The sequence below is a fragment of the Heterodontus francisci genome, chromosome 12 (genome assembly GCF_036365525.1).
Source record: "Heterodontus francisci isolate sHetFra1 chromosome 12, sHetFra1.hap1, whole genome shotgun sequence".
Taxonomy (NCBI): domain Eukaryota; kingdom Metazoa; phylum Chordata; class Chondrichthyes; order Heterodontiformes; family Heterodontidae; genus Heterodontus; species Heterodontus francisci.
The window spans coordinates 68,324,746-68,351,099 of NC_090382.1; the positions used below are offsets into that span (position 1 = coordinate 68,324,746).

Genomic DNA, 26,354 nt, shown 5'->3' on the forward strand with positions numbered 1-26,354 from the left:
CCTCATCTTCGAATAGTGCCTTTTGATCATTTGCCTTTACCTCGGAGTTCAGTGGTTTAACGTCTCACGGTATCATCGACAATGTGGCACACCCTCAGCGCTGGATTATGTGGTCAAATCTCTGAAACGGGGCTTGAACCCCTGTCCACTGAGGCAAGGCTGACTGCTGCAGCGTAGTGAAAAGGTAGTATGAATCTGGAGTCAGAGCCTGAAAGCAGTCTTGCTCCACTTAGTGGTTTACGCTTAGACGCCCATTTACCCTGCACAAGTTAAACATTGATCGGAAGCTGAAACTGTTTCCCACCAACGCTTACGCGCCCGAAAGTGATAACCCGACCGCCTTGAGAATGATAGTGACTAGTACAGTTCCGAAGAAGGGTCACTGACCCGAAACGTTAACTCTGCTTCTCTTTCCCCAGATGCTGCCAGACCTGCTAAGTGGTTGCAGCATTTCTTGTTTTTATTTCCGATTTCCAGCATCCGCAGTATTTTGCTTTTATTTTAGTGACTAGTACAGTGACAGTGAACGTAAGGCTAAGGCTGACGTTACAGGGCGGAGGGTTGTAGACTGGATTAAAATGCACTAATAATGTGCGTGTGTATGGTTTTAAAAATGGACGCTTTTCATACCGAATTGATGTGGTTTAAAAGGAGACATTGGCCTCATTGTCATTTGTGTTTGTGAAGTTCGTATAAAAGTATTTTGCTAAATATTTGTGCATTTAATTTGGGAGAGGATTTGAGCACCACGTGGAGGCTCTTTTCGGAATTGTTTTTGCACAGACTAAGCCGAAGCTGCTGCCTGTCACTCGGCGTCATGTCCGCCCTTTATCTGTAAATCGAGCCGCACATGGTTTGCTCTGTGTCCTGCTGCAGACGGAACCCGAGTTGTACAGCCACTGCTCTTCTGCCTGTCCTCTCTGCGAAACCTCGCAAGCTGTTTCTCTTACTCCTGGCAAAGTTTTTCTATTTGTTTTTGTTGCTTTTTCCAGAAAAAAACCCCGCAAAAGATCACAATGTCTGCAAACTGCCATCAAAACAAAAGCTGTCCGATCCCAACCAAAGTTCTGCTGAAGGATTTGTCCCAGCTGCCCGACCTGTACAGCAGTACGCCTGGCGGCACCTTGTTCTCCACCACTCCTGGAGGTAATGTAGCAAATGTTAGCAGCAGCACGAGCAGGCTGCCCTTGTGTTCTGCTAGATAGACGGTCGTCGTTATTTGTTGCTGCAAGTTGAGTAAATGTTCACTAAGGGTTCTTAAAACCAGTGTTTGTGACGGTTTTTTTTTCCTTACTTAATGTATCAAAGTTCAAGAAAAGGCCGGTGGGACTGCTCGACACTCCAGTTCCTCCGTTTTGTGGTGTAGTTCAAGTAATAAATCTCTTATTCAGTTAGAATTCAACGTTTAAGTTTAAGATTCTGTAACTTCAGCAATGTCCTGTTGATTTGAGACAGTTGTTTGCACTGTTTCGAGCTCTTATCGTCCAGTGACACGCGGTGCTTTGAATCACATGCCCAATCAGTCAGCGGACGTAAATATTTTGAAGCAGGAGGCGAACTTTGTTTATTTGGGAGATCAGGGCTGCAGCTCAAACTGAACTCACACCTCGCTACATAGAAACACGCCAAGAACCATTTTCTTGATTAAAGATTTTTTTTAAAGTAGTTTTTTTCAGTCCCCCACCCGCTGGACCAGACTTCTTAATCATATTCAACCCTAGGGCAAATCCCGGAAGGAATTAGTGAGCATTTGAAGGAAAATCAATTTCACTTTTTGTACACTTCCAGACAGCTAGTTTTGGAGCTATACTGGTAGAAGCCAAGGAACGAATGGTCTTTCCATGCTAGTGTATAAATATGTAAATAAAATAGAGCAGGATGTGTTCTATTCAGTGTGAGCTTTGAGCCTAAATATTAGGGAAATCTGATTGAACATTGATCAACAGGCTTCATACTGAATGGGCGAGAAGCACACTGTGCAATTTAATATCAGGTAGTTTATTACCCATGGCTACTGATGGGTCTCAATGCTAAGACATGATCTGAAACATTTAAGCCACTGGAGACCTCAACACATGATCAATGGAAGTGCAGTGCTGCAATGCCACCGTACTGATATTCCCAGTTTGATTGCATTGAATTCAGCAATATTCAAAGACCTTGTAGTAATCCTTGCATTATTCAAATGTTACAAATGGTTGGAGGGTTGAGGCTTGCATTGATATGACTACTTGGAGGTGCAAGTTCGTTCCATATAAAAACCAGCCTGGAACAAAATGTGATATCATTTTGATTTACTCCATGAAAACAGCTAATAAAAATTATATTATAGTGCTGAATTTCACTCTGCTGATTTTAATTAGAGGAGTGTGGCTTGGTCAACCGTTTGAGCCATGCCTTTCAGATTTAAGTTAGAGGTAGATTATATGAAATCTCCAAGATTTATTTATGCACAACCTACTTTTACGAAGAAGGTGCTCCAAGAGAAAGGGAAATAAGAAGAAAACAACTGCAGCACTAGATGTGATCCTGTTGTTGGGTTTCATGTTCCAGTACATTCACAAGAATGTGGCACCTATATGCTATGTTCAGCATTGAAGTCCATGCCGTAAGATTATATTGAGGCTTCAAGCGACAGTACAATGCAGATTCACGAGGATACAATACAAAGAAAAACGTGAAAATATTGGAGCTTTTTTGTTAGAGCAAGTCAGATTACGGAACAATATGATGCATGTGTTTACATTATGAAAGGATGGGACAAGACAGATGGACAGTTTCCAGTAATTTAAGGGTCTAGAGCGAACAGGCATTGACACAAGATTAAGCATAAGAGATTTAGAAGTGAGATTGAGAAACCTCCTTTCACAGTTTTGTGGCTGTGGAATTCACACCCAGGTTTAGCAGTTGAGACAGAAATTATGTCAACATTCAAGATTGGATTGGATATGTGGATGAAGGAAAGGGGGAGAAATCAACATGAGGACAGGGCAGATAAATGTGATATGCTTGCTTGGAGGATAAAGCTGACATGGACTGGTTGGACCGAATGGACTTATTCTCTATTGGAGCTTCCATCTGGTTCTCTTGGTCTCTCTCTCTTTCTTTCTGTCTGTCTTTTTCTCTCTCTCATATATATATTTCTATGTTACCGCAGGTTTGGCCTTTTGTAATTTTTTCAGGAATTTCATGCGGGAGAGTGATTTAAAAAAAAAAGACTTGCATTTATATAGCACGTTCCACGCCCTCAGCAGGTCCCAAAGCACTTTGCAGGCAATGAAGTATTCTTGAAGTGTAGTCACTGTTGTAGAGAAATAAATATAAACATAAAAATAGAAATTAAAAATTTGTATCAGGTAGATTTTAACACTTCCCTAGTTTGTGTTGCATATGTTGCGCCAACTTTAAGGGCATTTAAGTGGTCATTGGATAGACATATGGATGTAAATGGAATAGTGTAGGTCAGATGATCGGCGCAACATCGAGGGCCGAAGGGCCTGTACTGCGCTGTAATATTCTAATTCTAATTTGCTTGATTGTGATTCAATCTGAATAACACACCTGTAGCATTTTAATACATGTCTTTACAATGTTTTGAAATGAAATGCATTGGGTGTAAATTGAAGTTAGTGTAGTCCCCTGTAACATTGCCTTCCACGCAATCTTTTTATACATAAAAATTTAGTATCATAGAATGGTTACAGCACAGAAGGAGGCTTGCCTTTTCCCTGTAGCTCTGCAAGTTTTTTCTCTTCAGGTGCTTATCCATTTCCTTTTGAAAGTCACGATTGAATCTGCCTTCACCACGCTCTCAGGCAGTGCGTTCCAGATACTAACCACTTGCTGTATAAAAACGTTTTGCCTCACGTTGCTTTTGCCAATCACCTTAGTTCAGTGTCCTCTGGTTCTCAATCCTTCCACTAATGGGAACAGGTTCTCCCTATCTATTCTGTCCAGACCCATCATGATCTTGAGCACCCTCTAGCAAATCTCCTCTCAACCTTCTCTAAGGAAAACAGCCCCAGCTTTGCCAATCTATCTGCATAATTGAAGTCTCTCATCCCTGGAACCATTCTGGTAAATCTATTCTGCACCCTCTCTAATACCTTCACATCCTTCCTAAAGTGGGGTGCCCGGAATTGCTCACAGTACTCCAGTTGAGGTCAAATCAGTGTCTTATAAAAGTTCACCGTAACTTCCTTGCTTATGTACTCTATGGCTCTACTTATAAAGCCTATGCCTTATTAACCACTTTCTCAACTTGCCTTACAACCTTCAGCAATTTGTGTCCATATACTCCCAGGTCCCTCTGCTTCTGCACCCCCGTTAGAATTGTATCCTTTATTTTACATTGCCTTTCCTCGTCATTCTTGCCAAAACTTATCACTTCACACTTCTCTGCATTAAGTTTCATCTGTCACATGTCCACCCATTCCACCAGCCTCTTTATGTCCTCTTAAAGCTTATGAGGTTATCCACTTTGGTAGGAAAAACAGAAATGCAGAGAACTTCTTAAATGGTGAGAGGTTGGGAAGTGTTGATGTCCAAAGGCACCTGGGTGTCCTTGTTCATAAGTCACTGAAAGGTAACATGCAGGTTCAACAAGCAATTAGAAGGCAGATGGTATGTTGGCCGTTATTGCAAGAGGATTTGAGTAGAGGAGTAAAGAAATCTTGCTGCAATTGTATCGAGCCTTGGTGAGACCGGACCTGGAGTTTTGTGTACAGTTTTGGTCTCCTTACCCAAGGAAGGATACACTTGCCATAGAGCAAGTGCAACAAAGGTTCACCAGACTGATTCCTGGATGACAGGATTATCCTATGAAGAGAGATTAAGGAGATTGGGCCTGTATTCTCTAGAGTTTAGAAGAATGAGCGGTGATCTTATTGAAGCATACAAAATTCTTACAGGGCTCAACAGGGTTGATACAGGAAGGATGTTTCCCCTGGCTGTGCAGGGTGAGGGGGGGGGAGGTTGCGGTTGGGTAGGGGTGTCTAGAACCAGGGGACACAGTCTCAGAATAAGGGGTAGGCAATTTAGGACTGAGATGAGGAGGAATTTCTTCACTCAGAGGGTAGTGAATCCTTGGACTTTTCTACCCCAGAGGGCAGTGGAGGCTCAGTCATTGAGTATATTCAAGACAGAGATCAATAGATTTCTAGATAGTAAGCATATCAAGGGATATGGGGATAGTGCAGGAAAATGGCACTGAGGTAGAAGGTCAGCCATGATCTAGTTGAATGGTGAGTAGGCTTGAGGGACCGAATGGCCTGCTCCTATTTCCTATATTCCTATTGAGCACCACTCCAACTTACAGCAGAATTTTTTTTTTGGTTTTTGAAAACTGCTCTATATAGGAACCATTACAGTAGCTGGACTAAGTTTTCCATGTATACGATGGTTGAATCAATAACCCACAAAACACAAACCTGCTAAGACTTGGGTTTGTATTGGAGATCATTTAATTCTGAAGTATGTGTGAAGAGGATCCTAGAACTATTCTAATATAAAATTCAGTGAAATTTATTCAATGTTAATGTTATCTTTCTATTATTTGTGTTATAATTTCATTCAAAAAAAGCCTCATTTAAGTATGCATGTGTGGAGCGTATATGTGACTAATTTCCAGGAAGCTGTTCACTTCTGTTTTTCCTACACAGTTTCTTCTTGGAATAAAAAATCAGTAATGCTCAATTATATTGGCTGGCCATTTATCAATGAAATAGTTGATTTATTTTGTGTACATTTGCTTTTGAACTGTTATGTATCTTTCTTTCAGAAAATTTTCAGTCATCACTGGTAATTCAAAGATTGCAGTGAACCACTTCGACAAAGATTAATTGTGTACCCATTTAAAAGTATTGAATAGATAAAACTTGTAAATGTAAAGTTGAGGACTTGTTTTCTATTTTTCCTGTCTAGTAATAAGTTATTAAGTTGTGATGTAAGGAAAATGATCTGCTAAAATTTTATAGCCCTGGAACTCTTGAAATTTAGTTTTCCCCAGCTTTCACCTTTTAGCTCAGGATTAACGGAAACAGCTGTACATGTGCAAGTGAAACAATTGATTCACCAGTTGTCAGGAATTATAAGCTTGTGGTTTGAGCCTGCTCTGCTGTTCCATCACTGTCATGTGATCGAAATGCCCGTGAGAATGGAACCTTTTACTTGAAATTGTTGTCACACTTGCATTGCACAATTACTCTGCCAAAAAGTGCACTTGAAAAGACAGAAAGGTATTTAATGAGTTCAGGTAACTTAAGTAAAGGTGTTTAACTGGTTTACTCATACCCACCCTAAACTGCTTGCTTGTGTAGTTCGTTCATCTTCAAGATATAGATTAAACAGAAATTATGTAGCATGTATGGCTGCAGGAAAACCCTATTCAAAATGCATTGCTCAGAAATCATGGATACATGCTGATGAGGCATATCTCATGGGCTGCACTGATGACGTGAGCACTTTTTGTTCTTCTTTTCCCCTTTGTCTATTGAACCTATTGAAAATAGATTGCATAATGTATTTCTGACTCAGCTTACAATAAGGTGGTTCATGTCGCATCATGTACACGCAATGCATATGAAAACTCTTTTTGTGCCATAATATTTTTTATTGAATTTGAAGGTAATCACATTGAATTGGACATTTAAAAATATTCAGTTAAGGGGTTATAATGTTTCCTCCTTTTCAATGAATGAGCATATGTAGTCAGTAATATAAAAATTTTCTTAAAAAAAAATGTGACAGGAAATAATAGCTGTAGAATGGATGTTTTTGATGCTAGTTGGCAATTTAGTCATTCAGATGTTGGCTCTCCATTGCATCTTAAAACAAATACCATGTGATTTTTTTTTAAATTTTATTATTTTTTTAATTTTTTTTTTATTTAGAGATACAGCACTGAAACAGGCCCTTCGGTCCACTGAGTCTGTGCCGACCAAGAACCACCCATTTATACTAACCCTGTAGTAATCCCATATTCCCTACCACCTACCTACACTAGGGGCAATTTACAATGGCCAATTTACCTACCACCTGCAAGTCTTTGGCTGTGGGAGGAAACCGGAGCACCCGGCGAAAACCCACGCGGTCACAGGGAGAACTTGCAAACTCCGCACAGGCAGTACCCAGAATTGAACCCGGGTCCCTGGAGCTGTGAGGCTGCGGTGCTAACCACTGCGCCACTGTGCCGCCCCTTTTCACCGGCTTTCTTTTTAAAAAAAACTTCAGTGAAAATTAAAGGGCACTATTTTCAGGTAAACTTGTTTATAAAATAAACACAATTTTCCCAAGCATAGGGTTCGATGTGTAAAAACTGCATCAAAATATAAATAGTGTCACTTGTGATTGACAAAAGTTGTACACAGCTCCTCTGGTTCTTCTCCCTCCACAAACAAAAAAAATGTTTGCTAAATTTCCTTTTTTGATGACAATGTCGAATGAAAGTGTAACTCAAAACCACCTACTGGGTTGTGCAAATGTCAATGCGATGATAACCTTCTGATATTCCATTCCACCTCTTAGGGAAGTTCTTGGCCCACATTCAACCAGTGTCTCAATTCAAAGAGGAATGTTAGTAGTAAAGATCAGTGTGCTGAACTTATGTCATTCCATTTTGTAGTGTCACGTGTTATGAAAGTGCTTTTTCAAAAATTTATTTTGAGGATTTGTATTTCAGAATCATGGACATTGGTTTATTTGGGAAAACTGGAAAGACTCCATGGATGTTTTCTTTTACAAGGGTCACTGAGAGATCTCGTTTGAAAACAAACCTTTACTGGCTGTCATATGCCTTAAGCTCAAAAAACAACAGAAGCCTTGGTGACTTGGGAGAGATGTTTACAGAGAAGTGACATGTTAAGATTTATGAGAGCGGAGTTGGCTTCGCTTTTGAGATATTGTTTTGACTCTCTGGTTGGGGTGTGGACTGTGTTTGAAGGCAGTTGGAGATCAACTTGCCAAGGGAGAAACACCTAGCTCATCTTTATTGCACATCTCTAAGAGACCCAGAGAAATCCAGTGTGTCAACTCCTCTTTCTCTACCTCTTTGAAAAACCTGCAAAGCCAGAGTGGTATAACTGAAACCCCTGATGCCACATTTCTCCTGGAAAGCCTTCCAGACAACTTCTTGACATCTCCTGAACTAACTGCTCCAGAAAAGATCCCAGTGATCAGTCTCCTTATACCCGGACACCAGACCAAAACGAACAACTGACATCCTTCTGTATCTTTCTTTGTTCTTCACGAAGTAGCAAGTATTTGGCCAAAGTTTTTTTTTGTAAAAGACCTCTGCAGAGACAATCTCTTTATTTTTCAGTTAGTGTGTGTGTGTGTGTAGGGCTAAGGTAAAAAGGGAACTTTGATATTTCAATCTGTGTGTTAATGCTTTGCTTTGTTACTGGATAAGTCTTGTTATATAATAAACATAATTTTGTTATTTAAAATACATTCGGGGATAAATAGTATATGATTGACCATATCAGTACCTGGGTAAACATTTAAATATATGCACTCCTTCCAGCTTGGTCGTAACATATAATTGGGGGTTCTGTCCAAAGCCGCCAACATGCAATTGTAAGTAAGGTAATAATAATTGAAAAGAGGAGAAGGAAAAACCAGGTTTCTTGTTCATTAGAATAAAGTTTAAATTTTTTTTTATTCGTTCCTGGGATGTGGGCGTCTGTGGCTAAACCAGCATTTTTTGCCCATCCCTAATTGCCCTTGAGAAGCTGGTGGTGAGCTGCCTTCTTGGACTGCTGCTGTCTGTGTGGGGTAGGTACACCTACAGTGCTGTTAGGAAGGGAGTTCCAGGATTTTGACCCAGCGGCAGTAAAGGAACGGCGATATAGTTCCAAGTCAGGATGGTATGTGGCTTGGAGGGGAACTTACAGGTAGTTTGTTCCCATGTATCTGCTGCCCTTGTCCTTCTAACTGGTAGAGCTCACAGGTTTGGAAGGTGCTGTCGAAGGAGCCTTGGTGTGGTGCTGCAGCGCATCTGGTAGGTGATGCACACTATTGCCATTGTGTATCGGTGGTGGAGGGAGTGAATGTTTGTGGATGGTGTGCCAATCAAGTGGGTTGCTTTGTCCTGGATGGTGTCAAGCTTCTTGAGTGTTGTTGGAGCTGCACCCATCCAGACAAGTGGAGAGTATTTCATCACACTCCTGACTTGTGCCTTGTAGATTGTGGACAGACTTTGGGGAGTCAGGTGGTGTGTAACTCGCCACAGGGTTCCTAGCCTCTGACCTGCTCTTGAAGCCACAGTATTTATATAGCTACTCCAGTTCAGTTTCTGGTCAATGGTAACCCCCAGGATGTTGATAGTGAGGGATTCAGCGATCGTAATGCCATTGAATGTCATGGGGAGATGGTTAAATTCTCTCGTTGGAGATATTGCCTGCCATTTGTGTGGCGTGAATGTTACTTGTCACTTCTCAGCCCAAGCCTGGATATTTTCCAGGTCTTGCTGCATTTCTACACGGACTGCTTCAGTATTTGAGGAATCACGAATGGTTCTGAACATTGCACAATCATCAGCGAACATCCCCACTTCTGTCATTATGATTGAAGGAAGGTCATTGATGAAGCAGCTGAAGATGGTTGAGCCTAGGACACTACCCTGAGGAACTCCTGCAGTGATGTCCTGGAGCTGAGATGATTGACCTCCAACAACCACAACTATTTTCCTTTGTGCTACGTACGACTCCAACCAGCGGAGTGTTTTCCCCTGATTCTCATCGACTCCAATTTTGCCAAGGCTCCTTGATGCCATACTCTGTCAAATGCAGTCACTCTCACCTCACCTCTTGAGTTCAGCTCTTTTGTCTATGTTTGAACCAAGACTGTAATGAGATCTGGAGCTGAGCGGCCCTGGCAGAACCCAAACTGAGCATCACTGAGCAGGTTATTGCTAAGCAAGTGCCACTTGATAGCGCTGTCAATGACACCTTCCATAACTTTACTGATGATTAAGAGTAAACTGATGGGGCGGTAATTGACCGGGTTGGACTTGTCCTGCTTTATGTGTACAGGACATACCTGGGCAATTTTCCACATTGCCAGGTAGATGCCAGTGATGTAGCTGTACTGAAACAGCTTGGCTAGGGGCGTGACAAGTTCTGAGCACAAGTCTTCAGTACTGTTGCCAGAATATTATCAGTGCCCATAGCCTTTGCAGTATCCAGTGCTTCAGTCGTAAGATACCTGAAAGTTATAGGAAATTCTTGTCAAAAGGAAAAGTAATTCCTTATCCCTTAAGTGAAGCAGGTAAACCTATAGTTATACCAGGGAATACAGGAGCCACCCAACTCTTTTGCTAGGGAAAGGCATAACCTTTCCACCAGAGTGCATTGAATGCCAAGGTTTTAGTGAATAGTATCGGTGGGGAGTATATAAAGTGGGGCAACAGATGCCCCTCTACATTGCTTTCATTGATCTCACCAAAGCCTTTGACCTCGTCAGCAGATGTGGTCTCTTCAGACTACTAGAAAAGATTGGATGTCCACCAAAGCTACTAAGTATCATCACCTCATTCCATGGCAATATGAAAGGCACAATTCAACATGGTGGCTCCTCATCAGACCCCTTTCCTATCCTGAGTGGCGTGAAACAGGGCTGTGTTCTTGCACCCACACTTTTTGGGATTTTCTTCTCCCTACTGCTTTCACATGCGTTCAAGTCCTCTGAAGAAGGAATTTTCCTCCACACAAGATCAGGGGGCAGGTTGTTCAACCTTGCCCGTCTAAGAGCGAAGTCCAAAGTACGGAAAGTCCTCATCAGGGAACTCCCCTTTGCTGACGATGCTGCTTTAACATCTCACACTGAAGAGTGCCTGCAGAGTCTCATCGACAGGTTTGCGGCTGCCTGCAATGAATTTGGCCTAACCATCAGCCTCAAGAAAATAATCATCATGGGGCAGGACGTCAGAAATGCTCCATCCATCAATATTGGCGACCACGCTCTGGAAGTGGTTCAAGAGTTCACCTACCTAGGCTCAACTATCACCAGTAACCTGTCTCTCGATGCAGAAATCAACAAGCGCATGGGAAAGGCTTCCACTGCTAAGTCCAGACTGGCCAAGAGAGTGTGGGAAAATGGCGCACTGACACGGAACACAAAAGTCCGAGTGTATCAAGCCTGTGTCCTCAGTACCTTGCTCTATGGCAGCGAGGCCTGGACAACGTATGCCAGCCAAGAGCGATGTCTCAATTCATTCCATCTTCGCTGCCTCCGGAGAATACTCGGCATCAGGTGGCAGGACCGTATCTACAACACAGAAGTCCTTGCTTATACACACTACTGAGTCAGCGGCGCTTGAGATGGCTTGGCCATGTGAGCTGCATGGAAGATGGCAGCATCCCCAAAGACACATCGTACAGCGAGCTCGCCACTGGTATCAGACCCACCGGCCGTCCATGTCTCCGCTTTAAAGAGGTCTGCAAACGCGACATGAAATCCTGTGACATTGATCACAAGTCGTGGGAGTCAGTTGCCAGCGTTTGCCAGAGCTGGCGGGCAGCCATAAAGGCGGGGCTAAAGTGTGGCAAGTCGAAGAGACTTAGAAGTTGGCAGGAAAAAAGACAGAAGCGCAAGGGGAGAGCCAACTGTGTAACAGCCCCGACAAACAAATTTTTCTGCAGCACCTGTGGAAGAGCCTGTCACTCTAGAATTGGCCTTTATAGCCACTCCAGGCGCTGCTCCACACACCACTGACCACCTCCAGGTGCTTACCCATTGTCTCGAGATAAGGAGGCCAAAGAGAGAAGCAGGTAAACCTATAGTTATACTAGGGAATACAGGAGCCACCCAACTCTTTTGCTGGGGAAAGGCATAACCTTTCCACCAGAGTGCATTGAATGCCAAGGTTTTAGTGAATGGTATCGGTGGGGAGTATATGTACCCATACCCTTGTATCGGTTGCACCTGGAGTGTGACCTAATGTCTGGAACTGTAACTGTAGGAGATGTCCATCATTTGCCTGTAGATGGAGTTGTCCTACTCCTGGGGAATGATTTGGATGGAGCGAAGGTAGTAGTTTCTCCAGTAGTCATGGAAAGACCAAGTGAAGTCAAAGAGACAGAACAGTTCCAGGAATTTTTCCTTCATGTGTAGTGACCTGTGCAATGGCTAAACAAGTTCCACTGTTGGAGGTAAAATTGGCACCACAGATAGCCAAATATCTGAAACTTTGGGCATTTGGATAATCCGAAGGAAATGTTTAGTAAGTCTTCTCTGATCAAGCTGATCCAGAATTAAATGAAGTGGCACAATCAGCTCTAAATGAAGCTGAGGCAAAGGCATTTCCGGAAGGCTACTATATTAAAAATGGGATTCTGATGAGGATGTGGAGACCTCCTCACAGACCTGCAGACAAAGAATGGACAGTTGTTCACCAGATAGTGGTACTGCCCAAGTATCATCGGGAAATAATGAGGATAGCCCATGAAATTCCTATGGCGGGACATATGGGGATCCGGAAGACTAAATCACGTATAAGTCAACATTTTTACTGGCCAGGTCTTTCCAAGGATGTGGTGCAGTTTTGTAAGACGTGTGCCATACGTGCCAGATTGTGGTAAAACTGCAACCTGCTGCAAAACTGGCACCTCTAATTCCCATACCAGTTTTTGGGGAACCATTTAGTAGTGTGCTGGTAGACTGTATGGGACCTTTACCAAAACAAAAGTGGAGCACCAATATGTCCTCACAATCATGGATATGGCTACTGTGTTCCCAGAGGCCATTCCCCTGAGAACAATTTCTGCTCAGGTCATGGAAGAGAAGTTAACCCAGTTCTTCACTAGATATGGATTATCGATTGAGATTCAGTCAGATCAAGGTTCCACTTTTATGTCTAAAATTTTCCAGGAAGTTATAGGTAATTGGGGTATAACAGAGTTAAAGCCTTCAGCATACCACCCACAGACACAAGGGGCTTTAGTTAAGTACCATCAGACCCTCAAAACAATGATCAGGGCATACTGTCATGAATATTCCCACGATTTGAGATAAAGGGCTAGAACTTTTTTTTTGTTTGCCACTAGGGATTCACCTAATGAGTCTACTGGTTTTAGTCCTTTTGAGCTAGTTTATGGAACAGAGGGACGAACCTTCTGTGTTAGGTTGTGTATCCGTGTTCCGGGAGCGGCTCACGAGAACCTGCAAAGTGGCTCAGGAACACCTAAAAGCTTCCCAGACAACCATGAAGAAATGGGCAGACAAGCATGCCAAGACCAAAACATTTCAACCAGGGGATGAAGTGTTAGTATTATTGCCTTTACAGGGTGAACTGCTGAAAGCATGTTTCAGTAGTCCGTATAAAGTGGTCAAAAGAATTGGTAAATTATTTGATTGACACCCCAGATTGCCGTAAAAAGAATTGGCTGTGTCATTTCAATATCTTGAAACAATATCATCGCTGGGAGGAGGATAAGCAAGCACAGATATGTCAGTTAGTGGGGGGAGTGAAGGACAAAAGGGATAGCAAGGATGAGGCAGAAGGAGGCCTAGACAATTCTCAAATTGAACCTCCTACTATCCGGTTAGTTAATACTGAATTGTTGGTGAGATTAGACACTATGCTTTCATACTTGGATGCAGAGCAACAAGAAGACCTAACAATGCTACAGTGTACAACCTTAGCCACACATGATGCGGATGTCGGGGAATCTGTTCATTTAAAACAGCATCCTTCTCGCTTAAGTCCAGAGAAACAGGCCCAGGTAAAAGCAGAAATCCAATACATGTTGGAAAACCACCTGACTGAACCCAGTCAAAGCAGCTGGACTTCCCCAGTGGTATCATTGCCTAAACCTGATGGTTCCAACTAGATTCTGCATAGACTATAGAAAGGTTAATGCAGGAACAAAGGCAGACTCCTACCCAATTCCTCGCTTGGAAGACTGTATTGACAGAGTGAGCAGTGTCTCGTTTCTTACAAAAATAGATTTGTTAAAGAGATACTGGCACCCTGAGCTAAAGACCTGTGGAGAAGTGGAACTAGAAAAGACAGTGCACTCCTCCCACCTCGGTCGTAACACATGCTAGTATTCCTGTCCACTGCTCCCATTTCCTCATCACATGCAGTTTGTATTAATGATAGTTGATTGAAAACAGAAACTGGACACAGAGCTTTACGTTTATAACAAAGATTTTGCACAGTTCGATATTGTTTAATAACATTTTTTAATAAGTTACAAGAACACAAGAAATAAGAGCAGGAGTAGACCATATGGCCCATCGAGCTTGCTCAGCCATTTTATACGATTGTGGCTGATCTTGGGCGTCAACTCCACTTTCCCGTCCGCTTGCCATATCCCTTGATTCCCTGAGAGACCAAAAATCTGTCTATCCCAGCCTTAAATATATTGAACAATGGAGCATAAGAACACAGTGCGTGGATAGATTGGCAAAGTTGGGGTTGTTCTCCTTGGAGAAGAGAAGGTTGAGAGGAAATTTGATAGAGGTGTTAAAAATCATGAGGAATCTGGACAGAGTAGAAGGAGAGAAACTGTTCCCATTGGCGGAAGGGTGAATAACCAGAGGACACAGGTTTAAGCTGATTTGCAAAAAATCAAAGGCAGCATGAGGAAAAATGTTTTTACGCAGCAAGTGGTTAGGATCTGGAATGTGTTACCTGTGAGTGTGGTGGAGGCATATACAATCATGGCTTTCAAAAGGGAATTAGATAAGCACCTGAAGAAAGAAAATCTGCTGAGCTACCAGGAAAGGGTGAGGGAGTGGCACCAGCTAAATTGCTCTTGCAGAGAGCTCAAATGGACTCAATGGGCCGAATGGCTTCCTTTTGTGCTGTAACCATTCTGTGATTCTATTCTATATAACTGATCAGGAATTTCTGATTGTGCTGAAATCCATATTCAACACCTTAAATTAATGGGCAACTGTGAGAGCATTACATTTTGAGAAACAACCTTCCATGTCGCCAGTCGTGTTGTACACTTCAGTTCTATATATTTGCTGGTAATTGTTACTGGAATAAAGGGAGGCAATTCATGTTTTTAATGTCTGGGTCAAATGTTTCGATTAAATAGTGGCCCATTCTCACTTTTATCAGCTCTAATTAATATAAACTGCATGTAATGAGGAAAAAGATCACTTTCCAACACTCAAGCCAAACGCTATATCATCAGACATAAAAACAAAAGTGCTGGAAATACTCAGCAGGTCTGGCAGCATCTGGAGAGAGAAGCAGAGTTAACGGAGTATTTCCAGCATACTTTTTATTTCAGATTTCCAGCATCTGCAGTATTTTGCTTTTATATTACTATATCATCAGATTTTCCTCTTTGATTCTGAAGAATGACACACTAAACATTAGATGTAGTAGTTGTACGTAGTGTAAATTTTCTTCCCTGCAGCACTTGAAATCCTGGTTCCTCCACTAAATAAATACTTCTGACTTAAATGTGCAGACTAGGACAGTTTCAAGATTGATACTTGGTTTGTACAGTTAGCATGCCCCAATCAAGGCTGCTAGAATGCTACTTGTATCAGTGTGGCTCAGTGGTAGCATTTGAGACAGAAAGTTGTGGGTTCAAGTCCCACTCTGGGATTTGAGCACATAATCTAGACTGATATTTCAGTGTAATACACAGAGACTGCTGCATTGTCGGAAATGCTATCTTTTGGATGAAATGTTAAATACAGCTCCTGATCCATGGAACTTTCTGAAGAAAAACAGAGTCCTCCTAATGTCTTGATGAACTTCTATTCCTCAACCAGCACTACAAAAAGATTAACTAGTCATTTATCACTCATCTCCTATTTTGTGAGACCTTGTGAGCAAATTGGTTACTTTGTTCCCATAATACCAGTGATTGCATTTATAAAGTAATTTATTGACATTGGGACAACCTGAGGTTGCAAAGGTGCTATATAATTGAAAGTTCTTTCTTTACTGTTAGCATCATTGTCTCTGACGGGAATGAAAGGATCTGTAGGAGTTCCTGCTCATAATCCAGGTTTACACATAGAGAATGACTATTTGGTCACTGGGTGAGGTAGTCAGGGGAGGGGCAAAGACAAGTGTATCTCTCGGGCTATATTCTAGCATGGGTCACCAGGAGTACCACAATAAGTGAACAAGAGAATTACAAGAGAAAAAATCTAAATACACTTACTGTTTGTTGCTCAGGTACACGGATTGTCTATGGCCGCAAATTCTTGTTGGAATGCAGAAATTGCCCGCTTGCCCAGACACCTCCATGCTGTCTTCCTCAGATCCCAGGCGTAACTATGCCTCAACACTCAACGTTAGCTAAAGTTGAGGAACTTAAAGAACTTGAAACCGAGACAGAGAAAGAAACTCCAGGTAAGAATGAATCTCGTAAAAGGTTTGAGAAAACCTAAATAATTAAACTTTTTGAGTTTAGAGGGAAATAGCAAAAGCATTTTTTTTTTTAAAAACTCTGACCACATTTAACTTTAGGGAACATTTCACTTTATTTTAATTACAATTTTTAAAAAATCATCTTGAACTTTATTAAAAATGAAACGAGAACAAGATGGAAAATATAAAATAACAGAAGACCAGAGAAAATTTAACATCATCCATACATCCAGGCAATCAATAAAGTGCATTTCTCAAACTCTGCTCATAAGTTAGATTGAGATGAAGAATGTCCTTCAGTCCATTTGATCTCATCCTTCTAGAACACCAGTCCGACTGTTTTCTCATTACAACATCTAGTTAATACTTAAGTAATTCCAATGTGCTAGTCGCAGATCAGTCTTCCTGACCATCTGTTTTAGCTATTAATCAGTCTAAGTGTAACAATTGCTTCCTGGCATTTGTCCTAAATGTGCCCTTCACAACTGAGAACCTGTGCCCTCTTATCTTGCTGTCCTGGAACATTTGAAAGCATTGCTTTGAGTTTCGTGTTAAGTAACTTTTCTGAGATTCCCTCTGAAGTATCTGTTCATGAGGGTGAAGAATGCCCTATTTTGCGTTCCCCTAAAGCGCTTTTCCGTGATTAGCCTCCCTCTCTATTTTTCATTGTCTGGAAGGTCCTTTTAATTTGAAATGACCAGAACTGTAAGTGCTACCTTTTTAATATTCTTTCATGGTATGTGAGCATCGCTGTAATTTATTGTCCAACCCTAATTGCCCTGAGAAGCTAGTGGTGAGTCACCTGCTTGAACCGCTGCAGTGCTTGGGGTGTAGGTACTCCCACAGTGCTGTTAGGAAGGGAGTTCCAGGATTTTGATCCAGTGACAGTGAAGGAACAGTGATATAGTTCCAAGTCAGGGTGGTGTATAACTTGGAGGGGAATTTGCAGGTGGTGAAGGTCCCATGCATCTGCCCTTGTTCTTTTAGGTGGTAGAGGTTGCGGGTTTGGAAGGTACTGTCGAAGAAGCTTGACGAGTTGCTGCAGTGCATCCTGTAGATGGTACACACTGCTGTCACTGTGATTGGTGATGGGAGTGAGTGTTTAAGATGGTGGATGAGCTGCTTTGTCCTCAGTTGTGGCCTGACAAGGTCACTGCACAGCTTCAACTTGACATTTGGAGATTTGAACTGCATACAAAAGGGCACAATTCTTTGTTAGCCAACTAGTTTAAAAGTTAGGTTGTGGCATGGAGCTTCTGTAACCATTTTTGAAAGGATTAGTGGCAGGCTCTTAAGTATTACATTCAAGGACAAGCTGGCATACGGCAGTTATGCACAAAGTGAATAGCTAATAAGGACTGCTGTAAAGGTCATATTGCAAGTTAAATAAATATGAAATCAGTTCTAATTTTAGCATTATCCAAAGCTCTCTGATAAAGGCAGAGATGCAAGGGAAGCCTTCGGATTTCCATGAGAAGGACCCAACATGGAAGGAACAGAATGGTTTATATAAAGCTTCTGGTATGTAACTTTCTTTCCAGTATGAAAGGATCCTGTATGCAGCATTGGATAATTGGGAATCTCTATTTCAAAATCTAATGGATCATGATAAATATTTGGTCCAGAAGGCCTTCATTTTCGGAAGGTAATTCCATGAAATGTGCAAGTGTCTCCCTCTGGCCTGCTGCCTTACTTGTAATCTGTGATAGTTTCTGTTTTGGTCAAAAAGCACAGCACAGAACCTATAAAAAGCTAACGTAGAGCCATCAGATATTGTAAAATCAATACCTTTAAGTAACAGGTATACACAATAGTATATGCAGTAGTAATGCTATTAGAGATTCTCTATTAAGCAGTAATAGCACCCTTGATGTTCATAACACAAACCATTTGCATAAAGAATCAGAGAAGTAATCTAAACACTGATATATTTAAGTTTATAAATTAATATGTGCCAAGTACGAAGCAGTACTTGTCACCAAATTTGTGCAAGTTACTACCTGTCTTCAAAATAGTATGAATTTACTAAGGGTTGATCAGTGACAGCTGGCCTTTTTTATTAACTGTTTGTTTAGGTTTTGTGATCATATGGTTTAGGCCATAACCAGAGTATTGCATGCAGTTCTGGTCACCAAATTTTAGAAAGGATGGTGGTTTCTTGAGAAGGTGCAGAGGAGATTTACTAGAATGGTTCCAGGGATGAGGGATTTTACCTACAAGGTTAAGTTTAAAAAAAACTGAGGTTGTTCTCCTCCTTGGAGCAAAGGAAATTGAGAGAAGATTTAATAGAGGTGTACAAGATTATGATAAAGTAGACAAAGAAAAGCTGTTCCCATTAACTGATGGTACAAGGTCCAGGGGACACAGATTAAAGGTCTTGGACATGAGTTGCAGGGGGGATGTGAGAAAGAACTTTTTCACAGCGAGTGGTAATGATCTGGAACTCGCTGCCTGTGAGGATGGTGGAAGCGGAGATGATTCATGATTTCAAAAGGAAATTGGATGGGCACTTGAGGGAATTAAACTTGCAGGGCTACGGGGATAGAGCAGGTGAGTGGGACTGGTTGGCTTGCTCTACCGAGAGCCAACATGGGCTGAATGACCTCCTTCTGTGCCATTTATGACTCTATATAGTCAAGGAACCAAGTGATGCAATATAGGGGTAGATTTTCAACAGGCCATCTAGATGTAAAACTGGTGTTACTGATTGGGCACCAGCTATAGAGATATCTATGACGGGCGGCCGATTCACAACGCCAGTTTTACTCCCAGGTGGCAAATTAAAAGCCTGCCACTTAATCCTTTGTTAGTATCTTTTTACACATCAAGACCTAAAGGCTGAAGAAATGTCTTCAGAAATTGTCTGTAAGATAAGATCGGAGCTTTAGGGGTTGAAAGGTGCAAATGCTAGACTATGTCAAATTATTACTACGGTTTTAGAATTTATATCAATTCAACCATTGGGGGAGGAAAAGTATGACTGAACAATGCATGTCATTGCATCTTGTTCTTAATCCAATGGGAAAATGCATATTTATGATCTTTAAATCAGGTTTAGTTTAAAATAAGTTGAGTTTTCTTCATAAATTGCCACTGGTCTATTTTCTTGTGCAAAAACCAATTGGCATGATTGGAATTACAGTTAGTACCTGAGGGTTTTATGTACAAAGAACTAAATCCAGTGAATAATTAGCATAACAGGACATTTGAATTGCTAGTCAAGTTACTGATCTCATTTTCATCAAAAATATATGCAGATGTAGTGATAATAGTAGACGTGCATTATTTTTTGAGTTTACAAACATGCTTCACCGAAAAGGTTTCAAGTGAAGTGATCATTGATTCTCCAATCGTCCTGAGGATCCTGGTCCCTTGGTTGGTTGCTTCATGGGGACAGTGGTGGGAATTGGGGGCTGGGAGGGAGAAATGTGTTTTTATAAAAGAACAGATATTCCATACCAAACCAAGCTGCAGGCATAGCTCCAGTCAGTGGGCAACCAGGATTGGCACTACTCAGCCCCCTCCCTTCTTGTAGTCTGAAGGAGAGTACTTAGAAAAACATTAGTGGGATAGAATCCTGTCAAAACTAACAAAACACTACTGCTTGGTTCAAAGCTATTCCATGCTGAGAATTTGGCTACACTACAATGCCAATCTAGAATCTTAACGATGTAGAGAACACAAATACAAACTAAACCCAAGATCACAAATAGATTTCAAACTGCTGAACAATGACAACAACTTATATTTATATAGCACCTTTAACGTAATAGAACATCTCAAGCTGCTTCACAGGAGCACTATAAATCTAAATTTGAGACAAAACCACATGAGATATTAGGGCAGGTGACCAAAAGCTTGGTCACAGGTAGGTTTTAAGGAGCATCTTAAAGGAGGAAAGCAAGGAATAGAGGTGAAGAGGTGTAGGGAGGGAATTCCAGCACTTGGGGCCTAGGTAACTGTAGACATGGCCACCAGTGGTGGAGCAATTAAAATTGGTGAAGCTCAAGAGATCAAAATTAGATGAGCGCAGATATCTTGAAGAGTTTTGGGGCTGGAGGAGATTACAAAGACAGAGTGGTGAAGCTATGGAGGGGTTTGGAAACAAGGATGAGAATCTTAATGACAAGGTGTTGCTTGACCAGGAGCCAGTGTAAGTCAGTGAACACAGGGGTGATGGGTGAACGTGACTTGGTAGGAGTTAGGACACAGGACACAGAGGTCAAATATGGGAGGCTGTCCAGGACTGCGTTGGAATACTCCAGTCTGGAGATGATAAAGACATGAATAGGCTTTTCAGCAGCAGATGACCTGAGGCAGGGCTGAGTTGGGTGATGTTACGGAGGTGGAAATAGGTGATCTTAATGGTGTAGATATGTGGTCAGAGCTCATCTCCAGATCAGATATGACACCAAGGTTATGAGCAATCTGATTCAGCTGCAGACAGTTGCCAGGGAGAGGGATGGCGTCAGTGGCGAGAGAATGGAGTTTGTGGTGGAGACTGAAGACAGTTTCTTCCACGTTCCCAATATTTAATTGGAAGAAATTTCTGCTCATCCAGTACTGGATGCCAGACAAGCAGTCTGATAATTTATATACAGTGGTGGGGTCGGAAGAGATGGTGGTGGGAAGGTAGAACTGGGTGCCATCAGCATACATGTGAAATCTGTTGCTGTGTTTTTTTGGATGATGTCACCGAGGGGCAGCATGTAGATGAAAAATAGGAGGGACCCAGGATAGATCCTGCTAGGACACCTGAGGTAACGGTGCAGGAGCAAGGAGTGAAGCCATTGCAGATGATACTCTGGCTACGATTAGCTAGATAAAACTGGAACCAGGTGAGTGCAGTGCTGCCTAGCTGGACAATGGTGGAGAGGTGTTGAGGAGGATGGATCAACCATGTCAAAGGCTGCAGACAGGTCGAGAGGACAAGGAGGGATAGCTTACCTTTGTCATAGTCACATTTGTGGATTTGGTAAGAGCTGTTTCAGTAACGTGACAGGAGCAGAAACCTGATTGGAGGGATTCAAACATGGAGATCTGGGAAAGATGGGCACAGATTTGGGAGGCAATGACATGATCAAGGACTTTGGAGAGGAAAGGGAGGTTGGAAATGGGGCAGTAGTTTGCAAGGATGAAGGAATCAAGGGTTGGTTTTTTGAGAGGGGCAATAATGGCAGATTTGAAGGAGAGGGATAGAGTAACTGAGGAGAAAGAATTGTTAACACTATCAGCTAACATGGGAGCCAGGAAGGGAAGTTGGGTGGTCAGAGGTTTAGTGGAAGTGGGGTTGATGGAGCAGGGTCTCATGGACAAGATGAGCTCAGAGAGGGCATGAGGAGGAGATAGAGAAACTAGAGAATTATGCAAGTTCAGGGCTAGGGTGGGGTGGGAGCCTTGATGTCACCGAGGGACACCAAGGAAGCTTGGCCCAGTGGCTAGGGGGATGAAGAGAAGTGGCAGAGGCAGCTGAATGCTAAAAAAAATTGTTTTTCTTTTCTGATACTACTATATTAGCCAGAAAGTTAATATGTCTAAAAAATGAAACATGTTAGTACTGTTGCTGTGAGTCATTTTTAAAATCTGTTGTGGCATATTTCAGTAATACCTTCAGTTATTTGTAGTTTTTACACTCATGACTGTCACATGTATTGAATGATTTCCTATGACCTGGGACATTGTTTTGAAGTGCTTAATTCACAGAGTCATGAGGAAAGGTTAAAGTCTGAAGGCTGATATTTATAGTGGGTGAGTGAGCCACAGCCTGTACAGTAAACATTTCAGAACTGCACATTGTACCTGTGTTAAAGTTAAAATGTAACAGATTTGTGGCAGTCAATCAGGAATTTAAAGTTGTTAATTTGCCTGGTTCTATAACTGGCTAATTTGCTTCAATGGGAAGTTGATACAAGAACAACAACTTGTATTTATATAGCACCATTAACATAGTGAAGTGTCCCAAGGCACTGCACTGGAGAGTTATAAAACAAAATCTGACACTGAGCCACATAAGGAGATATTAGGTCAGATGACCAAAAGCTTGGTCAAAGAAGTACAGTTTTTAAGGAGTGTCTTAAAGAAGGAAAGAGAGGTAGAGAGATGGAGCGCATTAGGAGGGAATTCCAGATCTTGGGGCCTAGGCAACTGAAGGCACAGCCACCAATGGTGGAGCAATGAAAATTGGGGACGCTCAAGAGGCCAGAATTGGGGGAGCGGGTTTTGGGACTGGAGGAGATTACAGAGATAGGGAGGGGTAAAGCCATGGATGGATTTGTAAACAAGGTTGAGATTTTTAAAATAGAGATGTTGCTTATCCAGGAGCCCAGCATAGCTCAGTGAGTGCAAGGGTGATGGGTGAAAAGTACTTGGTGCGCATCAGGACATGGGCAGCAAAGTTTTGGGTGAGATCGAGTTTTTGGAGGGTAGAATGTGGAAGGCTGGCCACGAGTGCATTGGAATAGTCAAGTCTAGAGGTAACAAAGGCATGGACGAGGATTTCAGCAGCAGTTGAGCTGAGGCAGAGTGGAATTGGGTGTCGTTAGGCAGGTGGAACTATGCGGTCTTGGTCTTGGTGCGGATATGAGGTCAGAAACTCAGCTCAGGTCAAATATGACACCGAGGTTGTAAACAGTCTGGTTCAGCCTCAGACAGTTAGAAGGATGGGGTCAGTGGCTCGGGAACAGAGTTTGTGGCAGGGACCAAAGACAGTGGCTTCAGTCTTCCCAATATTTAGTTGGAGGAAATTTCTGCTCTTCTAGTAGTGGATACTAGACAAGCAGTCTGATAATTTAGAGACCGTGGAGGGGCTGAGAGAGGTGGTGGTGAGGTAGAGCTGGGTGGTGTGTGGAAACTGATGCTGTGTTTTTGGATGATGTCACTGAGGGGCAGCATGTAGATGAGAAATAGGTGGAGTCCAAGTATACATCTTGTGGGACACCTGAGGTACTGGTATGGGAACGGGAAGAGAAGCCTTCTCTGTCTGCAGTTGGATGGACAAGAATGGAACCAGGCGAGTGGAGTCCTACAAGCTAGATGTTAAAGGAGAGACATTGGTGGAGGATGGGGTGGTTAACGGTGCCAAAGGCTGCAGAAGGTCAATAAGGATGGGAGGAATAGATTACTTTTGTTACAGTCACATAGCACGTCATTTGTGACTTTGATCAGAGTCGTTACAGTGCTGTGACAGTGGCGGAAACCTGATGGGATTCAAACATGGAGTTTTGGGAAAGATGGACATGGATTTGAAAGATGACAAAAGGAAAACTCTTAATTTCTTGTAAACTTGGTATTTGTTTGATTTGGTGTTACCAGCATTTGTCCATAGATTTCCTGGAGAGATCGCCATTGAAAATGTTTGCTGTTTGTTCACTAATTTGCTAAACACATTCATCTTTACATAGTATAAAATAATCTCTAGAAATTAAATTTGTAGTTTTTAATATACATTCTTATGTGTAATTTGCGATTTTTCTTTTGATGGCAACAGGAATGCCTTTCTAGAAATTACAGATAATACAAAGCAACATTTTGTGTAAGGGATTTAATTTTTTTTTTAAATATTACGACCAAATGTTTCCAATTCAGTTAAAAATTCTCAATGTAATTGTTTTAACATTGCTGTAAACTGCCCTCGGTGGCTCAAAAGACAAGCCTGCATGGAACTTAGCCATAGAGGTTGGGAAGGTTCCAGGGTGGGTTCCTGATCTATTGTTAGATCACAATTGGGTTCGGAAGAACCACAGTGTGGTTGGCCTCCGTGTCCACTCAACATGGTTGGGGGGGTGGGGAAATTGGACAGGATTTCCACTCCTGATTGCTTTACAGTAACCAAGTCGAAAAGTGCTTTGGTGTGGACATTAATAGCTTCCTGGCATTCACTTTCTAGGTATGAAGAACAACCCTTAGGAGCAGATAACAGAGGGTGGTCAGTTCCAATGGAACTACCCCAACAGGAACACCTTCAGGAGAGAATAGGACATAACTGAGGGGAGGAAATCAAGGCATTGTACATGCCTTGAAGATGTCACCAAATATTGGGATTTAGAATGATGGTGACCATAACTAATACAATTTTTAAAACTGCATTTTGTATTCTTAAAATACCACCTAATCAAAAGGTGATATTTTGCAGCTCGTAATTTTAGTTTGCTGGGAAGGTTTTCTCTTAGAATTGTTAATTACAAATTAATTGGTTTTAGTAAACTTTGTTATTCCCAAAGCAGAACTTTCTCATGTCCTGAGAGCTGTTCATTCCTGATATCCAATAGCCACTCGATGAAATATAAGCTGTTGACAGTTACTATTTTAACTGAGGACATGATGCTTCTGCTTATGTTTATCAATCAGTCAGAAAGCGTGTTGTTTCATGTGCTGGTGAGATTTCAGTTGGGCAGTGAGTTGAAATCAACTGCCCGAGCACTGCATGGAATAAAATGTGCTATCCAGCTTTTAACATATAGTGCTTTAATCGAAGAAGACATTGTGTCAGCATTTTGGGAATGCAGTATTTGAATTTCTGAGGTTAAGTTCAACCAGTTACAGAGATGCAGGTATAATAACTGCCCCTATGACCTGAGAAAAAGTGAGGATTTTGAACTTAAAATGCCATTTGTGCAAATGTAGTCTGGGAAGTCAGTGCTTCCCAAAAAATGTAATGTTTGGGAGATATGACAAACCGATTGCGAATGAGGCTTACTTTTGCAAACTAAGCAATGGGGCAGTTTCATGCAGTCTGCTATTGTGTCACTCTGAATGCACAATCCTCCTTGACATTTTTAAGTATTTGAGCCTTTGAAACTGATGCTTAAGACGTTAGAGGTGGCTTCAAATCAAGAGCAATATACTAATTTTATCTTGTTTTCAATTTCCAGTTGACGACGCTCAGTTTGAAATGGATATTTAGGCTCCCTCCTGGAAGAAGATTGTTCTCTTGACAGAAGCGTTTGTGTTTATTGAGGAGCAATATGTTATCCTGAAAAGTCATGAAGCTGATGCCTTCAGCAGTGGAAGTGTAATCCTTTGTACATTCTGTGATTTTACAGTTGGGGAAGAGTTGACTAAATTGGTGCTTGTTTTTTTTCATGCTGCTTTTCTGTGGGAAGTTTTGTAAATTTGTCTCTTTTTTTAAAAAAAATGGTTTACTACTTTAATCCAGATACAGTGGCTCTCTTGGTTTTTAATTCCAACCTACTGGCTTTGCAATTTTTTAATTGACTGTAAAGGAGCCAGTGGCCCCGATCAATTTGCAGCAACAAGATTGGTGATATGCACTGTCTAGAATGCTGTTCAATACATACCCTATATCTTCCTGCAGTTCTAATGGGAGTATACCATAGTGGGCATAGCAGCAAATCAAAAGCAGCCCAGCTAATGGGCAACATATTGATCCTGCTGTTAATGGTGAAATTTCTTTGACATGGTAGTAATTGAAGTGCTGAACTCAATATGGATGCTACGTTATTACCTCCTCGTTGTAACCGAGATTCTAATGTAAACTACATTTATGTGCATGAAATTGTAAATAAAGAACTTGTATTAATGTCGCACCTTTTACAACCTCAGGAATTCCCAAAATGCTTTACAACCAATGAAGTACTTTTAGAAATGTCGTCACTGTTGTAGCATAGGAAACTCATCTGTAATAAACTCACCTCTTTGTCAGTGGATTCTGCTGGGTCAGTGACTTGGGTTGTGGATCCTTCAGTTAGTGGCTCAGTTGCCAGACCCTTCTCATTTGTGGGTTCCTTGATAGAACACTAAAATTCTCGGGTGTGTCAGCTGCCATTTCCCCAAATTCAGATTTCGTTCCTGATGTCTACATCCTATTAAGTTACCATACTAAGGAGATTCCCATCCAACCCAAGCAATTGAAGGTGCCAAAGGGTTCTTTTATGCTAGCTGCTTGAGAACTAATATTGGTCAAAGAATTAGAGCAAAGTTGAATCTTGATACTCATCATCATTTAGAAGTGTACTCAGTTGTATTTTGCCATTTTGTACGACTATTG

At 41.7% G+C, this 26,354-nt stretch overlaps 1 protein-coding gene and 1 long non-coding RNA gene across 5 annotated transcripts in view; one reads left to right on the top strand and one right to left on the bottom strand.

Annotated features, from left to right (window-relative positions):
* LOC137375904 (uncharacterized) overlaps nt 1-1,442 on the bottom strand; it is a 50,038-nt gene extending 48,596 nt beyond the window's left edge. Inside the window, exon 1 of the long non-coding RNA XR_010976088.1 lies at nt 2-1,442. This is a non-coding gene — a long non-coding RNA (uncharacterized lncRNA). The remainder of the gene's footprint in view (nt 1) is intronic.
* LOC137375903 (eukaryotic translation initiation factor 4E-binding protein 3-like) lies at nt 1-25,890 on the top strand. Of its 4 annotated transcripts, none has more exons than XM_068043566.1 (4): nt 1-184; nt 993-1,146; nt 16,154-16,330; nt 25,219-25,890. In XM_068043566.1, exons 2-4 carry the CDS (start codon nt 1,017-1,019, stop codon nt 25,248-25,250), a joined length of 339 nt encoding a protein of 112 aa, XP_067899667.1. In that variant the 5' UTR covers nt 1-184; nt 993-1,016; the 3' UTR covers nt 25,251-25,890. The 4 variants fall into 4 exon arrangements, with proteins under 4 accessions (XP_067899667.1, XP_067899666.1, XP_067899668.1 ...); XM_068043565.1 differs by lacking the exon at nt 1-184 and adding an exon at nt 366-591; XM_068043567.1 differs by lacking the exon at nt 1-184 and adding an exon at nt 606-686.
* Nucleotides 25,891-26,354: the final 464 nt, after the last annotated feature.